Source organism: Grus americana, chromosome 2 (genome assembly GCF_028858705.1).
Source record: "Grus americana isolate bGruAme1 chromosome 2, bGruAme1.mat, whole genome shotgun sequence".
Classification (NCBI taxonomy): domain Eukaryota; kingdom Metazoa; phylum Chordata; class Aves; order Gruiformes; family Gruidae; genus Grus; species Grus americana.
Window position 1 is genome coordinate 78,680,714 of NC_072853.1, and position 15,069 is coordinate 78,695,782.

At 38.6% G+C, this 15,069-nt stretch overlaps 1 protein-coding gene across 18 annotated transcripts in view; it reads right to left on the reverse strand.

Moving 5' to 3' along the window:
- The window catches only part of SEMA5A (semaphorin 5A), a 356,558-nt gene that overhangs the window by 14,308 nt on the left and 327,181 nt on the right, over window positions 1–15,069 (reverse strand). For all 18 annotated transcript variants that reach the window (XM_054816286.1, XM_054816279.1, XM_054816269.1 and 15 more), the window contains 2 exons: window positions 9,061–9,279; window positions 248–418 (listed from right to left, as the gene is read on the reverse strand). In XM_054816286.1, coding sequence (XP_054672261.1) covers window positions 248–418; window positions 9,061–9,279 — 390 coding nt within the window. The remainder of the gene's footprint in view (window positions 1–247; window positions 419–9,060; window positions 9,280–15,069) is intronic.

Genomic DNA, 15,069 nt, shown 5'->3' on the forward strand with positions numbered 1-15,069 from the left:
TTTATCCAGACCTGGAACCTGGTAACTACAATTTTAATTTTTAAAGGGGGAGGGAGGAGGGGGTGTCCTGCAGGCTGTATCCTGCTGTTACTTGATTTGTAGCACATAAGAGCTGATTGTGCACTTAATAAAGGACAGAAATTATTTGCTCCTAAATAATAGATCAAGAAGCATTCTGTTGCCTAACTGTGAATGCCTTATTCTGTGGCACGTAAACAACAAAGCTGCATGGGACTATCTGCCATACCTGGACACGGCTGTGTGTTGCAGAGTGCTTCTTCAGTGTGTAGTCCAAGGCAGATATCTCCTCCATATGCTGGGGCTGGGTTTGTGCAGGAGCGGGTTCTCATGTAATGCCCTCCTCCACAAGTTGCCGAGCACTTTGACCAAGATGACCAACAAGACCAGCCTCCATCCACTGAAAAGACACAAAATAGCATATTGTTCCAAGTTAATGTGTGACATGACATAATTCAACCCATCTTTCTCATATTCTGTGGATATAATTCATAGCCTACTGAAGGTATTGGACATTTTTAGGTGTCACTGAACATAGGCCCACAAATTTAATCTTACCACAAATAAATTTAATTTACATATTTTAAAAGCCCCTGGTACACTGGGAGACCTAACAAAGTTACTCATCCATATAAGACATCTTCAGTGGGTACCATAAGATCTTTAAGGCAAAAATTATTTTCTTTTTCTTTTCTTTTCTCACTTCTGAAGAAATTAAATACCAAAAGCTCATTTAGCAGAAGTATTATAAGCTCAAAGTAATTTTTTATTAATAAAAGAAAACTTAGCCCAATAATATCAACAGAGAGATGGAAGAATCTAGATTTTGTTTCGCAACCCAGGTGAGATTGCTTTAACCCTACAACCTATTTCAATTGATCTAACACAGTTGTAGGGTTTGATGGGCCAATATAATGTTACAAACTTAATGCAGCTCTAGCACAGATGCCAGCAGCAGAACAACAGCAGTAGTTCAAAAAAGCCACAGACGAATGACAAAAAGAAGTTGCCACTTAATGTTTCAAACACAGGTTGTTGAAGAATAATTTTTTTCCCCTCATTTCTATTTACTAATTCAAGTACATCAAACTGTTCTCTAGCCTGAATTTTCACAAGGTTCCTCTGAAACATAGGCTGGATTTCATGGGAGCCCCATTTGTCAGACGGCTTTCGACACGTGGCCACTAGACCGGCTTCTGATGAAAGTTCACCTCATTGCCTGCCCTGCGCTGGCTCCTTTGCAGCCTCCGTTCTTAAAGCTACTGCTGCAGGATGTATTTCTGGCATTTATGGCCATATTGCAGCCCATCTGCCAAAGGCTTCCTGTCTGCGGCCACATGACGGTCAGATGTACTTCTCCCAGGGACAGCATTCCCTCTGCAAAGAATCTCTGTATTTTGTTCATCTCTCTTTCAAATTTTTTTTGGGGGAAAAAACCAACAAAACCCCTAAACTTTCAAAATTTTCATATCCTACAAAACCAAATTTCTTTTCAAACCTCTATTTAAAGTGTTATCACTTGCTTTCTTAATACTTAAGTAAGGAAATGATTTGCCATGTCTGCAACTGATTAAAAAAAATAGTCTTTAGTTCAACTGACGCTAACAGATGAGACTCTAAGTATAATAAAGACAATGTGCCAGTAAAATTTTGTTTTACGACAGGGCCCTAAATTGAACAGAAGTTTCACCTTTTTTCCTCCCATCACTCACAGCAGCATTGAGCATTTTACCACACAAGACAGAAACTCATTATTTCCTACTTTTAAAAATACTAGGTAAGTTCACATTTTCTGTATACAATTTTTACAGTGCACTCATTTAAGACATTCCTTGTAAGACTTTACTTCATGGTTTGTTGAAACAATGATTGTCACTGAAGTCTCCAAAACATTCATCCAGCATTTCACAATGACTCCTTTTGATCCTTTCTGCTCAATTAATCAAACAGCCTTTCAAGGAGTAAAGCAGTTTCCACTGGTTTATTGAAATGCTATTCCATAACATCTCTTACAAAAAAAAAAAAAAAAAAAAAGAAAAAAAGGTTTCAAATCTGAAAAAAACCCCAACCCTTAGAATGAAAATATCTGTCCAGTATTTGCATTTAAGTTTTCTCTTACATGGAGATGTAGGACATGAAAAAAAATACTCGTTTTGGTATATCACAAATCTGCTCCGTAAGTCGAGTAAAATGATTTCTATGCAAAGGCTACAACAGTGAGAAAATGAGCTAGGAGAATGTGTTTATTTTGATATTAAAACCTATATGTGCATTTTTAAATGTAATTTCAGATATAGCATACCCTCAGGTTCTCAACTGCTCATCAAACAGGTAATTCACTAGTGCACACCTAAGGGTATTAACTAATCCTGTAAGTGAAGTTGTTGAATATATAACATTTTATTCTCTGTATTGTTTGCAACATTATCTTATAAATCAAGAAAGCATGGAATTGGCACCTCCTTGCTAAGAACAACAGTTGTGAAAACTTTTGCAAGTAATGTATCTGGCCTCTGAATAGCCTGATTGGACAGACAGGATTTGTGGAATCTGGTGCTATATCCCAAGTATGTCATTTAAATAAATTATTTCCATTATTATGGAATTCAATGATTGCTACATTTTTTCCAGGATATATTTATCAGGGAAATCATCTAGCTGTACAGATGTATGAGAGAGTTTTATACCACCTATCATAAATAAATACTGCATCTCTGTAGAGTGCTTGACTTGTTCTCTTATTCAAATAGTCACTGGAAAACAAATACGTCTTTTTCTTGAGTTAACTCTGTTAATGTAGTATTATGCAAGCTCATATCTAAGAAAGCCACAGGTTATTTGTCTTCAGTGCAGGTGAAATATACTGTGCAATTTTATGACAATTTCAAGACATGGTATCTTTTATTCAGAACTTGGCTTTTTTTTTTTTTAAATTATGTCAAATGAAAGCAGAAGCTGTTGCCTAAGCTATTCATTTCATGCGATATTAAGCCTTTACCTTTCCAGATACTCCCTTTTTTTCCTCTTTTTTTTATTTAAAATGATCCTTGACTAGCTCAAATGAATAGTCAGTGCAGTGTATAGACCTCCATGAAACAGAATGACAGCCTGAGATTGCCTAGACAGAAGATAAATTGTCTGCAAACGTTACCTGTGGCTTGTTCACTGTACTGGAGACAGTGATCCCCAACACTTTCTACTTATTTTTCAATGGATCAGGGTGAGAATTACAAATGCTCATGCATTTGAAACTGCCATCTGCCATCTATCTATAAGTGGCCAAGAACACAGAGACCAATGTGACATCCAGGAATGTCACCATGTTCCACAACTGCAGTGATCATGGCTGTACTGTAACACTTCAAATGTAAAGGGAGAAGTGGGTCTGGGGAAGATGGGAACGGACAGCCATAATATAATAGACGACGTTAGATTTGATCACGGTTGAGCTGGACAGTGTAATTTTAACTGTTTTTCTTAGCGACTATTTACTGACAGGCTGCCATCCTAAATCTCTTTCAAGGACTATCATAACTACCTCTTTTATTTGTCCTCAGAACTTTTCCTTCTCAGCAACATAGGATGATAAAGCATCACGGCTAAATAAGATCAAAGGAGTGGGTATTTACTGCTTGAGTTTTTACAAGACCTAAATAGGGCTCTGTGGTTTCTTTCATCTTTCTTTAAAGTTGCTTAGCAACACAGCACCATCTGGGGTTTTTTTTTCTTTTTTCCTTTTGTCATGGAGTCCTTAATGTTATTTCTGCTTCTTATAGGAGGAAAAATACACAGCTGCAAGGAAAGTTCCAGTCACTACAGTTTCTTTACATAGCTGTTGGACAAAAGAAAGTCGTTAAAGCAGTTCCACAATGAAAGATACAAAGAGTCTTTACATTCTCTGACAATTACTGAGGTTGGTCCCTTTTGGAAGACGGCACCCTTCAGCTAGCAGGGTACTCTTAAACAATGCTCTTTCCTTTATTGTAAAGCAAACAACTTTTTGCCTACTGGCTGTTGCTGTGGTTAATAAATATTTCTTCACTATAATGAAAAAAACCAAAACCAAAACATAGGGAAGAGGATGTACTAGGGAGAAACAGAAATGGGATCTGCTGGGGACATGACAAAACATCCACACTACTGGAGAATTTCCAAGAGACAATTAAGTAAACTGGATACCCTGCTATGCACTTTGGGGGTTACAAGGAAGTGGAAGGAAGCGTAGGCAGACACACTGACCTCACCTGCTTTCATGAGAACACAGATAAGATTGCAGGCTCTTCCATATACTATCTGGTCTCATTTCAAATGTAAACAACCAAAGGAAAAAAAAATCATTTTTGGTGTATGCCTTTCCGTTTATAACTTGTCACGTTCATCTTTTCAAAAGTGTAGCAAGAGAATAAAAAATGCTGAGAGGTCAGTCTTTTCTATATGCATGAAGGAGTATAAATAGAGGGGCACTAGTCCTTTCCACCCACAGAAATGCAGATAGTGTGCTTCCCAGTGGCTGAATAAAAGTTAAATCTGGAGACACTGGGTGTTGGGCAGCCTACAGACCCAAGAGAGTACTGCTCCCTTCCAGACACCTGGGGATCATCCCATTCCACATCACTTAGCTGACTGCTTTTTCCTAATCCTGTGGGATATTGCTGTATGTTTCAGTGTGGGAAAGAACAATTTTTACATCATCGTTTGCAAAGGCAAAGTCTTGTTTCTGAGATGCTACAGATACCTTTTATTCATAAAAGCAATACTGGATGAAACAAACAGTCAGCATAGTGCAGTGCAGAAACATAGAAGGCAAATGAATAGTTCTAAGGAAAGTACAACAACAAAATCCAAGGATCCACCTGGGTTTAAGTCTGTAACTGAGACTTAAATTAGAAAAGCAACAGTTGCTTCAAAGGGCAGTTCAGCCTCCTCCTCACTGGCTACAGAAGCAGCCTAGAGAGATCAGTGCATGTGGAGAGATGGGCTTCAGCAGCCTCAGGGACGAGCTTTATTGGATCGGAGTAATTTTTTCCCCCTGATTTAGGAAGTTACTGCAGGATAAATTTTGTCTGTTCCTCTAAATATATTCCTGTTTCCTTGAGGCCAAGTATGACTGCAAGGAGAAAAAAAATAAAAGCAATAATGAAGAAAAAACCAACAAGCAATAACTGGCTTTAGGGGATGCATAAATAACTGAAACAGTCTTTCCGAGAGTTTTGTGTATCTGAAACTCTTTATTGTTATTAGCACATTTAGTGATGCATGAATTTACTCAGTTCTTCTCAGCCAAAGTGTCATAACTAAACCAAACTAAAACTACTGTAATAAAAAATTTGAAGCCGGTAAAACCCCAAAATTTTGTCATGAAGTATCAGAATTTCAAATCTGACAGACAGGAACTGTCCTTTCCCTCTGATCCACCACTATGCTCTGAGGAGAAGAGGGAACAGGGACTCCTGTAGCTCATGTTACTCAATGGCGCTCATGAATTCCTTACGTTTGGTTATTGTTATTTTTCAGGCAAACAAATCTTTTAGTTAGTAAATTCCTGTAATTTTTGTAAATTGGCAGAATTTACCATTCAAACAATGCTTCTCTTCATCATCTATTTTTCTTCATAATGTAATTATCTCACAAGCCCCCGAGGATAAAAAAACCCTAATATGTCTGATTATAGATTCCTTTCTTTTCATATTGACCACGTATTAGTAACTCAAAGAAAACAGAAATGTCAGTGAGTATTCACAGATCCTTTCCATAGATATTGAGGCTGTTCAGTGCTTGCCAGCTCAACTCTATTCACCACATCTCTGAGCCATAAAAAAGGGGCTGAGGCATAGGGCCAAAGCATAATTTGCTAGTGCAAGACAATAGTGCAAATTCTTCTGTCCCTCAAAGCAGTTTGGCACATGGAAACTGAGTACTGGGAACAGGCCTTACCCTACACTGACTCCCAAACTATTTCTGCAGGTTATTTGGGAGAGTGCTAGTTAGTCGAAAGCAAAATTGTATGAGGGATCATTCTAAAACTTGTACAATACAGACAAATCATATTCCCGAGCCTGGGTATAATTTCTGGCAATATTCTGGCACTGTTCAATTTACTATTACATATTCAACCTTCAAATACTATGAACGAAAAGTAATCTGCCCAGTGACTGCTATCGATCCGCATGTCAGTGGACCATTTACTTTCGTACAAGCTGTGGGAAAAATTTCCCTGTTTCTGTCTCCCTTGTAGGCTCAAGAAAGATTTAATAGTAGCTGCTGAAGGCAGGTTTTAGATGGCTTCAGTATTTGTTTTGTAAGTTCTGGGATTCTGCAGCACATTTAACCATTACTGGCTATTAATATATTAATAAGTATATTTAAAATGATGCTGCAAGACACTTAACCAGACAAAAGAGCCTTGTACACTCAGCGATTGCTCCATGGGCTTTTTCACTGTGTCGGTCCTTCAGAGCACTTAGTACCTTCCAGGATGACACAGCTCAGATTAATTGATTTAGAAGCATAAAGTCCTACTGACATTCAGCATGACTTAAGCACTGCTCAGTATATTTGTCACTCATCTTTCTCAGCAGTTTACATCATAAGGGGTTGATCCTGTCTGCAATAAGCAGAACAGGGAGCAAAGATCCTGAGCCTGCCTTTGCAGGAAGGCTTCTTTGTGGCTGCCATCTCGTTCCTTCCTACTAACACCAATATTTCTGAAAGGCTAATGACTGCACTGGACTGTAACTAAATGGGTCCATGCCAGCAGGGAGCAGGTGAAGCTGTCCTTACCCCGAAGGAGCTCAGGTAAATCTTAGAAAGCATCAAATTCTTCTTTGTTGCATTTTTATTTCTAGTACTATGGCCATTACTTTTGGGTCGAGGTCAGAACAAAATCTCCTCACATTCCTTAGCCTTTCTGTCTGCACCTTGCTTATTTACATGGGCAAGAATGAACTATGCACGGTCCTTGCATAGAGTTTTCTCCTCGATGCTCCACACTGGCAAGAAGGACCTGACATGTTTACTCCTACTCAGTCCCTGCAGCTCTCTCTACAGCCTAGTCCATGTGAGGAGGGTACATATACCACAACGAGATCTGCACCTACACCAACCCTTCTCATAAACATCTGCAAGAACTGTGTGATCAAAGCCCGACACAGACATTTTAGAAACTCACTTAGATAGCTAGGGTAAGAATGACTTTATATAGCTGTAGTAAATATAAGCACCCAGGAAATGAAATCCAGTCCCTAGCACAGTGGTTAACAAGAAGGCTGAAAATTGTTCCAGCCATGGTTTCTCCTCCTGGCTGCTCTCCTCTGTGACCCAAAACTCTGGGGTTTGCCAGGTTTGCACGTGTGGGCAGGGAGCAAAAGCTCTTCACCCATTCATTGTTTATGTCTCCCCTTTCTTGATGAGGTCTCATGAATGTCAACCTAACAGATGTTCATGTTTACCCACCAATTTAACTTTTTGTGACTTTCATTAAAAATGGAGAGAATTCAGTTTAATCAGTATGCATCTCTAATAAAAATTTATTCCTTTTCTACAAATTTATAATCAGGTCTAATTTATGGATGAACCTTATTCTGCAATCATTTTTCACTCTCCCATGTCTTAAAGAAAAAAAAAATCAATTACATCTACTGCTTGCAATGTTTTCCCTTCAGATTTATCTGAGATCTGACTTAGCCCTTTACATTTCTTCTTAATTACTGGCAAACAGTAGTTCTGTAGCTGAGGAACTTTGTGATTCCTCACAGGCTATCATACATCTAAATACTTCATTTAAGCTCTACATCTTTATTGAAATTTGCTTTGATCTAAAAGCAAAAATGAAACTTGTCTCTGAAGAAAGTTATTAGATATATTAAGACACCCCTTCTTGCTTCAGAAAGGCCTGCCACACTTTATACCAACTGATCTTTAGAAATATTTTCAAATTCAGAGACAGCAGAAGAGGGAATAATTTTTATATAAAGCACAATTTCAAGTTCTGCCTTACAACTTCATGTATTTGAGTTTTGCGTATTGGCTATCTCATAAACAAAGGCCTCTGCATCAAACTTATGTCTGCATAACTATTTGTGTCACTGGTTGGTAATCTTCACGTCCACACTTGAATAAATGCCAAAAGATCCAAATTTTCAATAATAAAATATGCATCACTGTTATACATAATTAATACAATTAAAGATGTATGAAAGCTTATTTCTAAATTTATTTGTTGATACTGGAAAGAACTGAGTCTCTCAGTCATTATCCTTCTTTCTCTCTGTCATTTCTTACCTTGAATTCTTTCCTCCTATTCCAATTGCATTCTTTTCTTCATGTATCTCCTATATTCTTCCCCTTTCTTTTTCCACAAAGCCTCTGCAAAGCTCAAAAGCCTTTGAATTTTGATGTCTGTTTTATGAATGGTGCGAGGTGACTGAAACCAAGATTTTTTTTCCCCCCCAAATGTCTAAGATATAACAATGATTGATAACCCAAAGTAGTTTCTTGAAAATAAGCATTCTACTTGTAATCCTTTTTATAGAAACATAAAACAACTTTCAATGAAGGAGAAGCTCAAGATTCCAAGAACAATCTTTATGGCCCACTTGAGTTACCATCTAGTTTGGTGATCAGTCCTGAACCTTATTTGCTGGAGGCTCCACATGCAAAAGCTAGCATAGATTTAATGCCAGCAACTACTGTGATGAAAATGATATTTTAAGTTTAAATAAAGACTAAGCCAGACTTCTCATGTCTTTTTTCTCTTCTATTTACTTATTAAAATTATATTTTTTGCAGTCAAAGTCTCACAAGTGAAAAAAGACATAGCTGTTAATACTGTTGACGATAAACTGATTGACATCACATGGGAATCTTACCCAAATACACTTATATTATACAGGTAAATTTGAGCTGTAGTGTATTCAAAAAACAAAACAAAACCCAAACCCACCAACTAAAAAAAAACTAAACCAAACCAACGATTGCAAGATACAGCCTTGAAGATGAGTTATTTTATTTTCACATACTTCTCTCATTTCATTTAACTCTTACCTGGACAAGGCAAAATGTTGCATTCCTGGTACTCTAGAGATGGGCCAAGGCAAGGAAGTCCCCCGTACTTGGGCTCAGGATTGCTGCAGACTCGTTTGCGATTCCGTATACCTCTACTGCAGTCACGACTGCACTGAGACCATGGAGACCAGGGTGACCAGGCACCATTGATGGTATGAGCAGAATATCGTCCAGAACGCAAGAAATCCCCTGACAATCCTAATAACATAAGGATTGAAAAAAACAATACTGAATTAAAACAGTATCTCACCCCAAAATAACCTTTTCCTCTTCAAATTTCCTCCTAGGCTTCTAATAGTAATATGACCAGGAGGGACAACCCAAACCCTACTTTCATCTTAAGAAGCTCTTCCACAACGGAAATTTCATAATCACTTGCACAGAACTACAGTGAAGACTTGGATCCAACTCTTCAGTTAAAGTTTTACAGCTGCACTGACTGAACTAAAATCAATTTACTCCACTTGAGGATGATAAAAATTATCTCTCTCTTGCACAGGAATTATCATTAGAAAAGCTCCAAATACATTGCATAGGTATTATTGCCTCTGTTTTAGAGGAAGAAGGTGGCACAGAAGACAAGACTGAGCTGCCTGTGACCACTCATTGAGCCAGCTCCCCTGGTCCTACTGCAGGGCTCTGCTCACTTCATCCACCCAGCCTGCCTCCACTAGTGCTGGCTGTCACCAGAGGCTCATGGGTGTCCTAGAGAGCAATGCACTGTACTTATCCTAGCCATAGTCAGACTTTAGATGGTGTACAGCAATAATTCCACAAAGGCTAGTAAGACTGCCCTTTTGTGAAGTGCAGTGTTTTGCCACTTTAAAAAACAGTTTATTTTCCACTGAGTTTAAGTGTTCTAAGCTACATATAAACTATGAAAATAAGCCTTTTGGAGACACATGTGATAGAATACTTCCTTCTTAAAATAACCATCTGGCAAGTAGAAAACATCTTTTCTAAGTGAGTTTAGTACCGAGAAAAGGCATTAGATTAAACAGCGATGGAGACTGAAGTCCACTTTTTATCAGTGAAAGGGGAACACACAGAATCTTGTTCACAGCGTACAACCAATATGCTTGGATGTAGCCCTGAGTGAAGTTCTAATAATATGCAGTCAATTTGACTATCTTTGTCACTTTCAGTTTTGGTCCTGCACGGAAAAAGACTCCCTCAACTGTACTCAGCAGTACTAAACTCACTCAAGCTGTAGCATTACCTCTAAGTATCACTACTAAGCATCTCCAGCAACACTACTGGGATTTCCTACTGGTGCCAAAGCAGTTCACCTTCCCCAGTGCTAGCATCACCAGAAAACTCTATGATCGATGGACCACTAACTGCTGCTTTTATTACAAGCATTTATTTAAGTAATTGTGATGAGAGAAGGTCCCGTGAATGGTACTTAAAACAGCAGAGGATGTGGCTGCCTGCCTACACTAGAGCTTCAGTATTGCTAATGTAAGTACAGATGAATTCTATCATCAACAGTGGAGAAACGCAGGAGATTGTTTGCAGCTTAAACTACAGCACAAACTTTTATCCTTAAGAAATTGTTTTATGCCCCACCCACAAGCACAGGCACTGTGGAAGTATCAAGTGGAGCTAAAGAAACAGAAGATGTACAGAATCACGTACTGAAAACAGCTACAAGTAATACTGTCCAGAGACTGCCTAGTAGGAGCCCTGCATGAGCCAGACCAGGACTCTGGATGGCCAGAATGGAGGAGCCCCTCATTGGCAGTGTCCAGTACTGAAACAATTACGCCCTATTTCTACCCGTGGTTATGGCATTAGTAATACTGCTTAAGGTCTGCCCTGAGAAGTACATTCACAGTCATCCCAATGTAGATGAGGCTTTGCGTATTTTTATTCAACACTTGATAACAGCTGGCAATATGGGAATGATGACGCAGAGACACAGAGATACTTGTAATAAGAAACTGTTGACGTTAGTAAGAAAACAGCAGAACGGCACTATAAAAATGACTAAAAACTGGTAAAACCTTTCAGTGATTACAAAGGGTAACTATTTCTCTCCTGCTGAGCCAGATTCTATTACACAGATATTAAAAGCAGCATTTCAAGAAACATGACATACATTCAAATCCAAAAAGGGAGCAAGTACAGAGAAACAGTATGGGAATTAGGAGTACAGGTCCACTTTCCAGCTCTGTAAGAGCCTTTTTTTGCAATTTTGTATTACTTTGGCCATGGCAATGCCCAGGTTATGTACACAGTGAGCTGTGAGACCAAAATATCAGTATTTTTTTATACCAGAATTTCAAATTAAGGATTTTTAGTTATTAAACTAGCAGCAATGCAAACAACAGAAAAAGCATTAATCGTACCAGATTGCCAGTCATTTTCTTCAGTATGCATCACTTCATACCAATACTAGGATGTTCTGAAGACATTTTTGCAGGACAGGTATATCTTTTTCAGTCCCAAGGAAAACGTATGACCTTATTTGCCATTATGGTATTAGATTTCTTGCAGTTTAAATTGGGGAGTGGGGAGGGGAATCTGCTAAGGGAAAGCTCTGAGCTACTTTAGCTCTGAAACAGAAGAATATTCTAAAGAATCTTTTCAGCATGGAGTTTGGTCTGCAGCAAGTGTTCCCCTGTGTTTTCTTCTTTCCAAAGCATTAAAAAATTTATTACAAGGAGCAGTCTTTTCACAGTTTTACAGTAATTCATACAGTGTTCAGAGGGGCTTTTAGAATTTTCTCTTCAGACAGAAACTGCACATTAAAAAATTAACATTAGGACACTAATGACATTAAAAATAACAAGATCAGTTTACTTTCTGGAAATACAGCACTATGCGTTCCCTGAACAACCTCATAGCCTTCTACAATAAGGTGACTAGATTCATGGATGAGGTGAGAACAGTGGATGTTACTTATCTCAACTCTGGTAGGGGTTTTGACATTGTCTCACATTAACTTCCTGATAGACAAGCCAACAAAGTATGGGCTAAGTGGACAGTGCGATGGATTGAAAACTGGTTGATCAACTGGACCCAAGGGGGTTGTGATCAGTCATACAAAGTCCAGCTGCAGGAAAGTCACTAGTGATGTATGCCAGGGGTCAGTACTGAGTCCAGTCCTGTTTAACGCCATCATTAATGACTTGGAAAAGTTCGCTGATGATACAAAACTGGGAAGAGTGGCTGATACATCAGAGGGTTTTGTCACGCTTCGACTAGGCAGAGAGGAACTTCATGGAGTTCAACAAGGAGAAATGCAGTCTTGCATCAAGGAAGGAACAACCCCATGCAACAGTAGTTTGAGGCCAACCATCTAGAAAGCAGCTCTGCAGAGAAGGATCTTGGGGTCCTGGTGGACAGCAAGCTGACTGTGAGCCAGCAATATGCCCTTGTGGTAAAGGCAGCCAACAGCTTCCTGGGCTGCATTGAGAAGAGCCTAGCCAGTAGGTGAAGGGAGGTGATCCTTCCCCTCTGCTCAGCACTAGTGAGATCCCAGCTGGAGTGCTGGGCCAAAAATATGGACTTACTGAAGTAAATACAGGGCATGGCCAAAGCATGATTAAGGGCCTGGAGCATCTTTCATATGAGAAAAGGCTAAGACCTGGGAGTGTTCAACCTGGAGAAGGGAAGGCTCAGGGGGATCAATGTGTATAAATACCCGATGGGGGGAATAAAGAAGAGGGATCCAGGTTCTTATCAGTAGTACCCACCAACAGGACAAGAAGCAATGGGCACAAATTAAAACACACAAAATTCCACCTAAACACAAAACCCTCACCTTTTTACTGTGAGTGTGGACAAATACTGGAGCAGGTTGCCCTTACAGGTTGTGTAGTCTCCATCTGTGGAGATATTCAAAACTCAACTTTACAAGGTCCTGGGCAACCAGTAGTAGGTGACCCTGATCGAGCAAGGGGATTGGACTAGATGATCTCAAGAGGTCCCTTCCAGCCTATACAATTCAGTGATATTTAAGTACAATGAAAAAGAAAGTAGAAATAGTTAAGTCTCAACCCCTGCTTTACTTTTTCCTGGACTCTTATGAAGAGTAAACATGATCCGTTTCCTCTATTAAGGAGGAGGTCTGACTGGTTATTCAAGACATTACTATTTTCCTATAATTCTTGCATATTCATACTTTCCATACCTAAAATCTCCTTTGCTGGTTGTATTCAGAAGTTATTTGCAACTTTTGTGAAAGGAGAACACTGTGAACAGATGGATTATAAAACTGTTTTATAGGTTATTCTAACGATCTTCCTTGAGTATTATAAGAGTTTAGGCCTCTGAAGATGTGGGGAGAGAAACTAAGCAGGTGATCCTCTCTTTCAGATACATTAAGGAAAAGAATAAGAAAGATTATTTCTTTCAGAAGATGACGGCACAGAATGGCTACCTCTCCGAACACAAAACTCTAAAGAGCACCTTGGCACTGACAGAAAACTCACTCTGTATAAGTATCCCATCAATGCAGCCTCCGCATTTCTACAAAACCTGTAAATATCTCCTTCATGGACAATGCAAAAAAAAGTGTGACCTGAAAAAATGATTTGATATAAACATAGCAGCAGATACAATATAAAATAGATAGATACTAGAGAAGAAATCTAAGAGAAAGGAAGACATAGTTGAAAATTAAAGTAATGAGACAGCATTGTCTAACAAACCCCTTCAGTTTCAGGACTTTGTTCTTCTGAGGCATTTTCACTGCATAAAACACAACTTAGATCTTTTAAATAAAAGTTGGTCAACATCCTATATAGCTAATATTTAATAAAGGCACCCCCCAACAAGTTTTTAGTATTAGAATATTGATATTTTCACATGAGCCAATAAGGAGTATGAATCTTTAGGGTGAATTTGCCTAGCATACCAGCATGAGGACAATCTAATAAATCACATGCACATATACATACACAAATACGTACTTATACATATGCATGTATTATAAATACAAACACACACATATATAAATATATATATATAAAAAAGAAGACTCATGGTCTAATTATTACATGTCTGCAGAGCTCTTGTAACTGTCCATGCAAAGACTCTGTTGCAAATAGAAAGTCCAACCAACCACCCCTTTCTTTCTTTCTTTCTTTGGTCAATTGATGTATAATAACTTGTTAAGCTATGGAAAATGGATTGAGAATAAGAATCATAGAGTCCTTCAGCTAAGAAGTCGTGTTTATTAACTGAGGTGGTGGCAGGGACAAAGGCAGGGGGAGTAATGCAACACTAACCAAAGGATTATGCTGTAGAATTTCTTCATGAAAAACTTCTTCAGAAAGTAAGTGGCTATACAGAACCGAGTCCTATCTGTATCACAGTTTACATCAAATTCAATAGGAGAAGATATAAATATAAAAACATAATCTGTCAGATCAAGTGACATGAAACCATGAAAACTCCTACTTTTCTCATTAAACTGGTTTTCTTGCTTGCCACCTCTGTTTGCGGTTTGGGTCACTTTCCGATTGCTCCACATCCACCTCCAAGAACAGAAACCAGATTGTGGCACCCCACTGAAAATATCAAGCCTCCTGTATTTCTCAGCTTATTGCCCCCAGGATGAAAATACCTGGCTAAAACAGAATGCAAGGGCCAATGTCCTTGGCTTGGTAACACCAAAAGTCTAGCTACTAAACCACCACCTAAGCTCTCCTTATTTAAAGCCTATCTACAGAAATAGTTGTGAAATCCACAAAAAGAATGATCAGTCATAGCGTCATCAGTGAACTAATGAATAGTTTTCCCAAGACAGACAAAACAGCTGTGAATCGAATCCAGATCCAACCTTTATGACAGGTTCTTCATTCAAATGTTTTAAACTAAATCATTCTCAGAAAGCCTGTGACTGACTTAAAGCCCTGTGAATGACTAGAATGTATGAATTCTGCTTGCAGTTTACCAACAGGCTTATTAATTCAGTTGTTTAGAAGTCCTACTCAATTAATAAACTGCTGCACACTGAGGCTAGAAAAGGGAATTTAA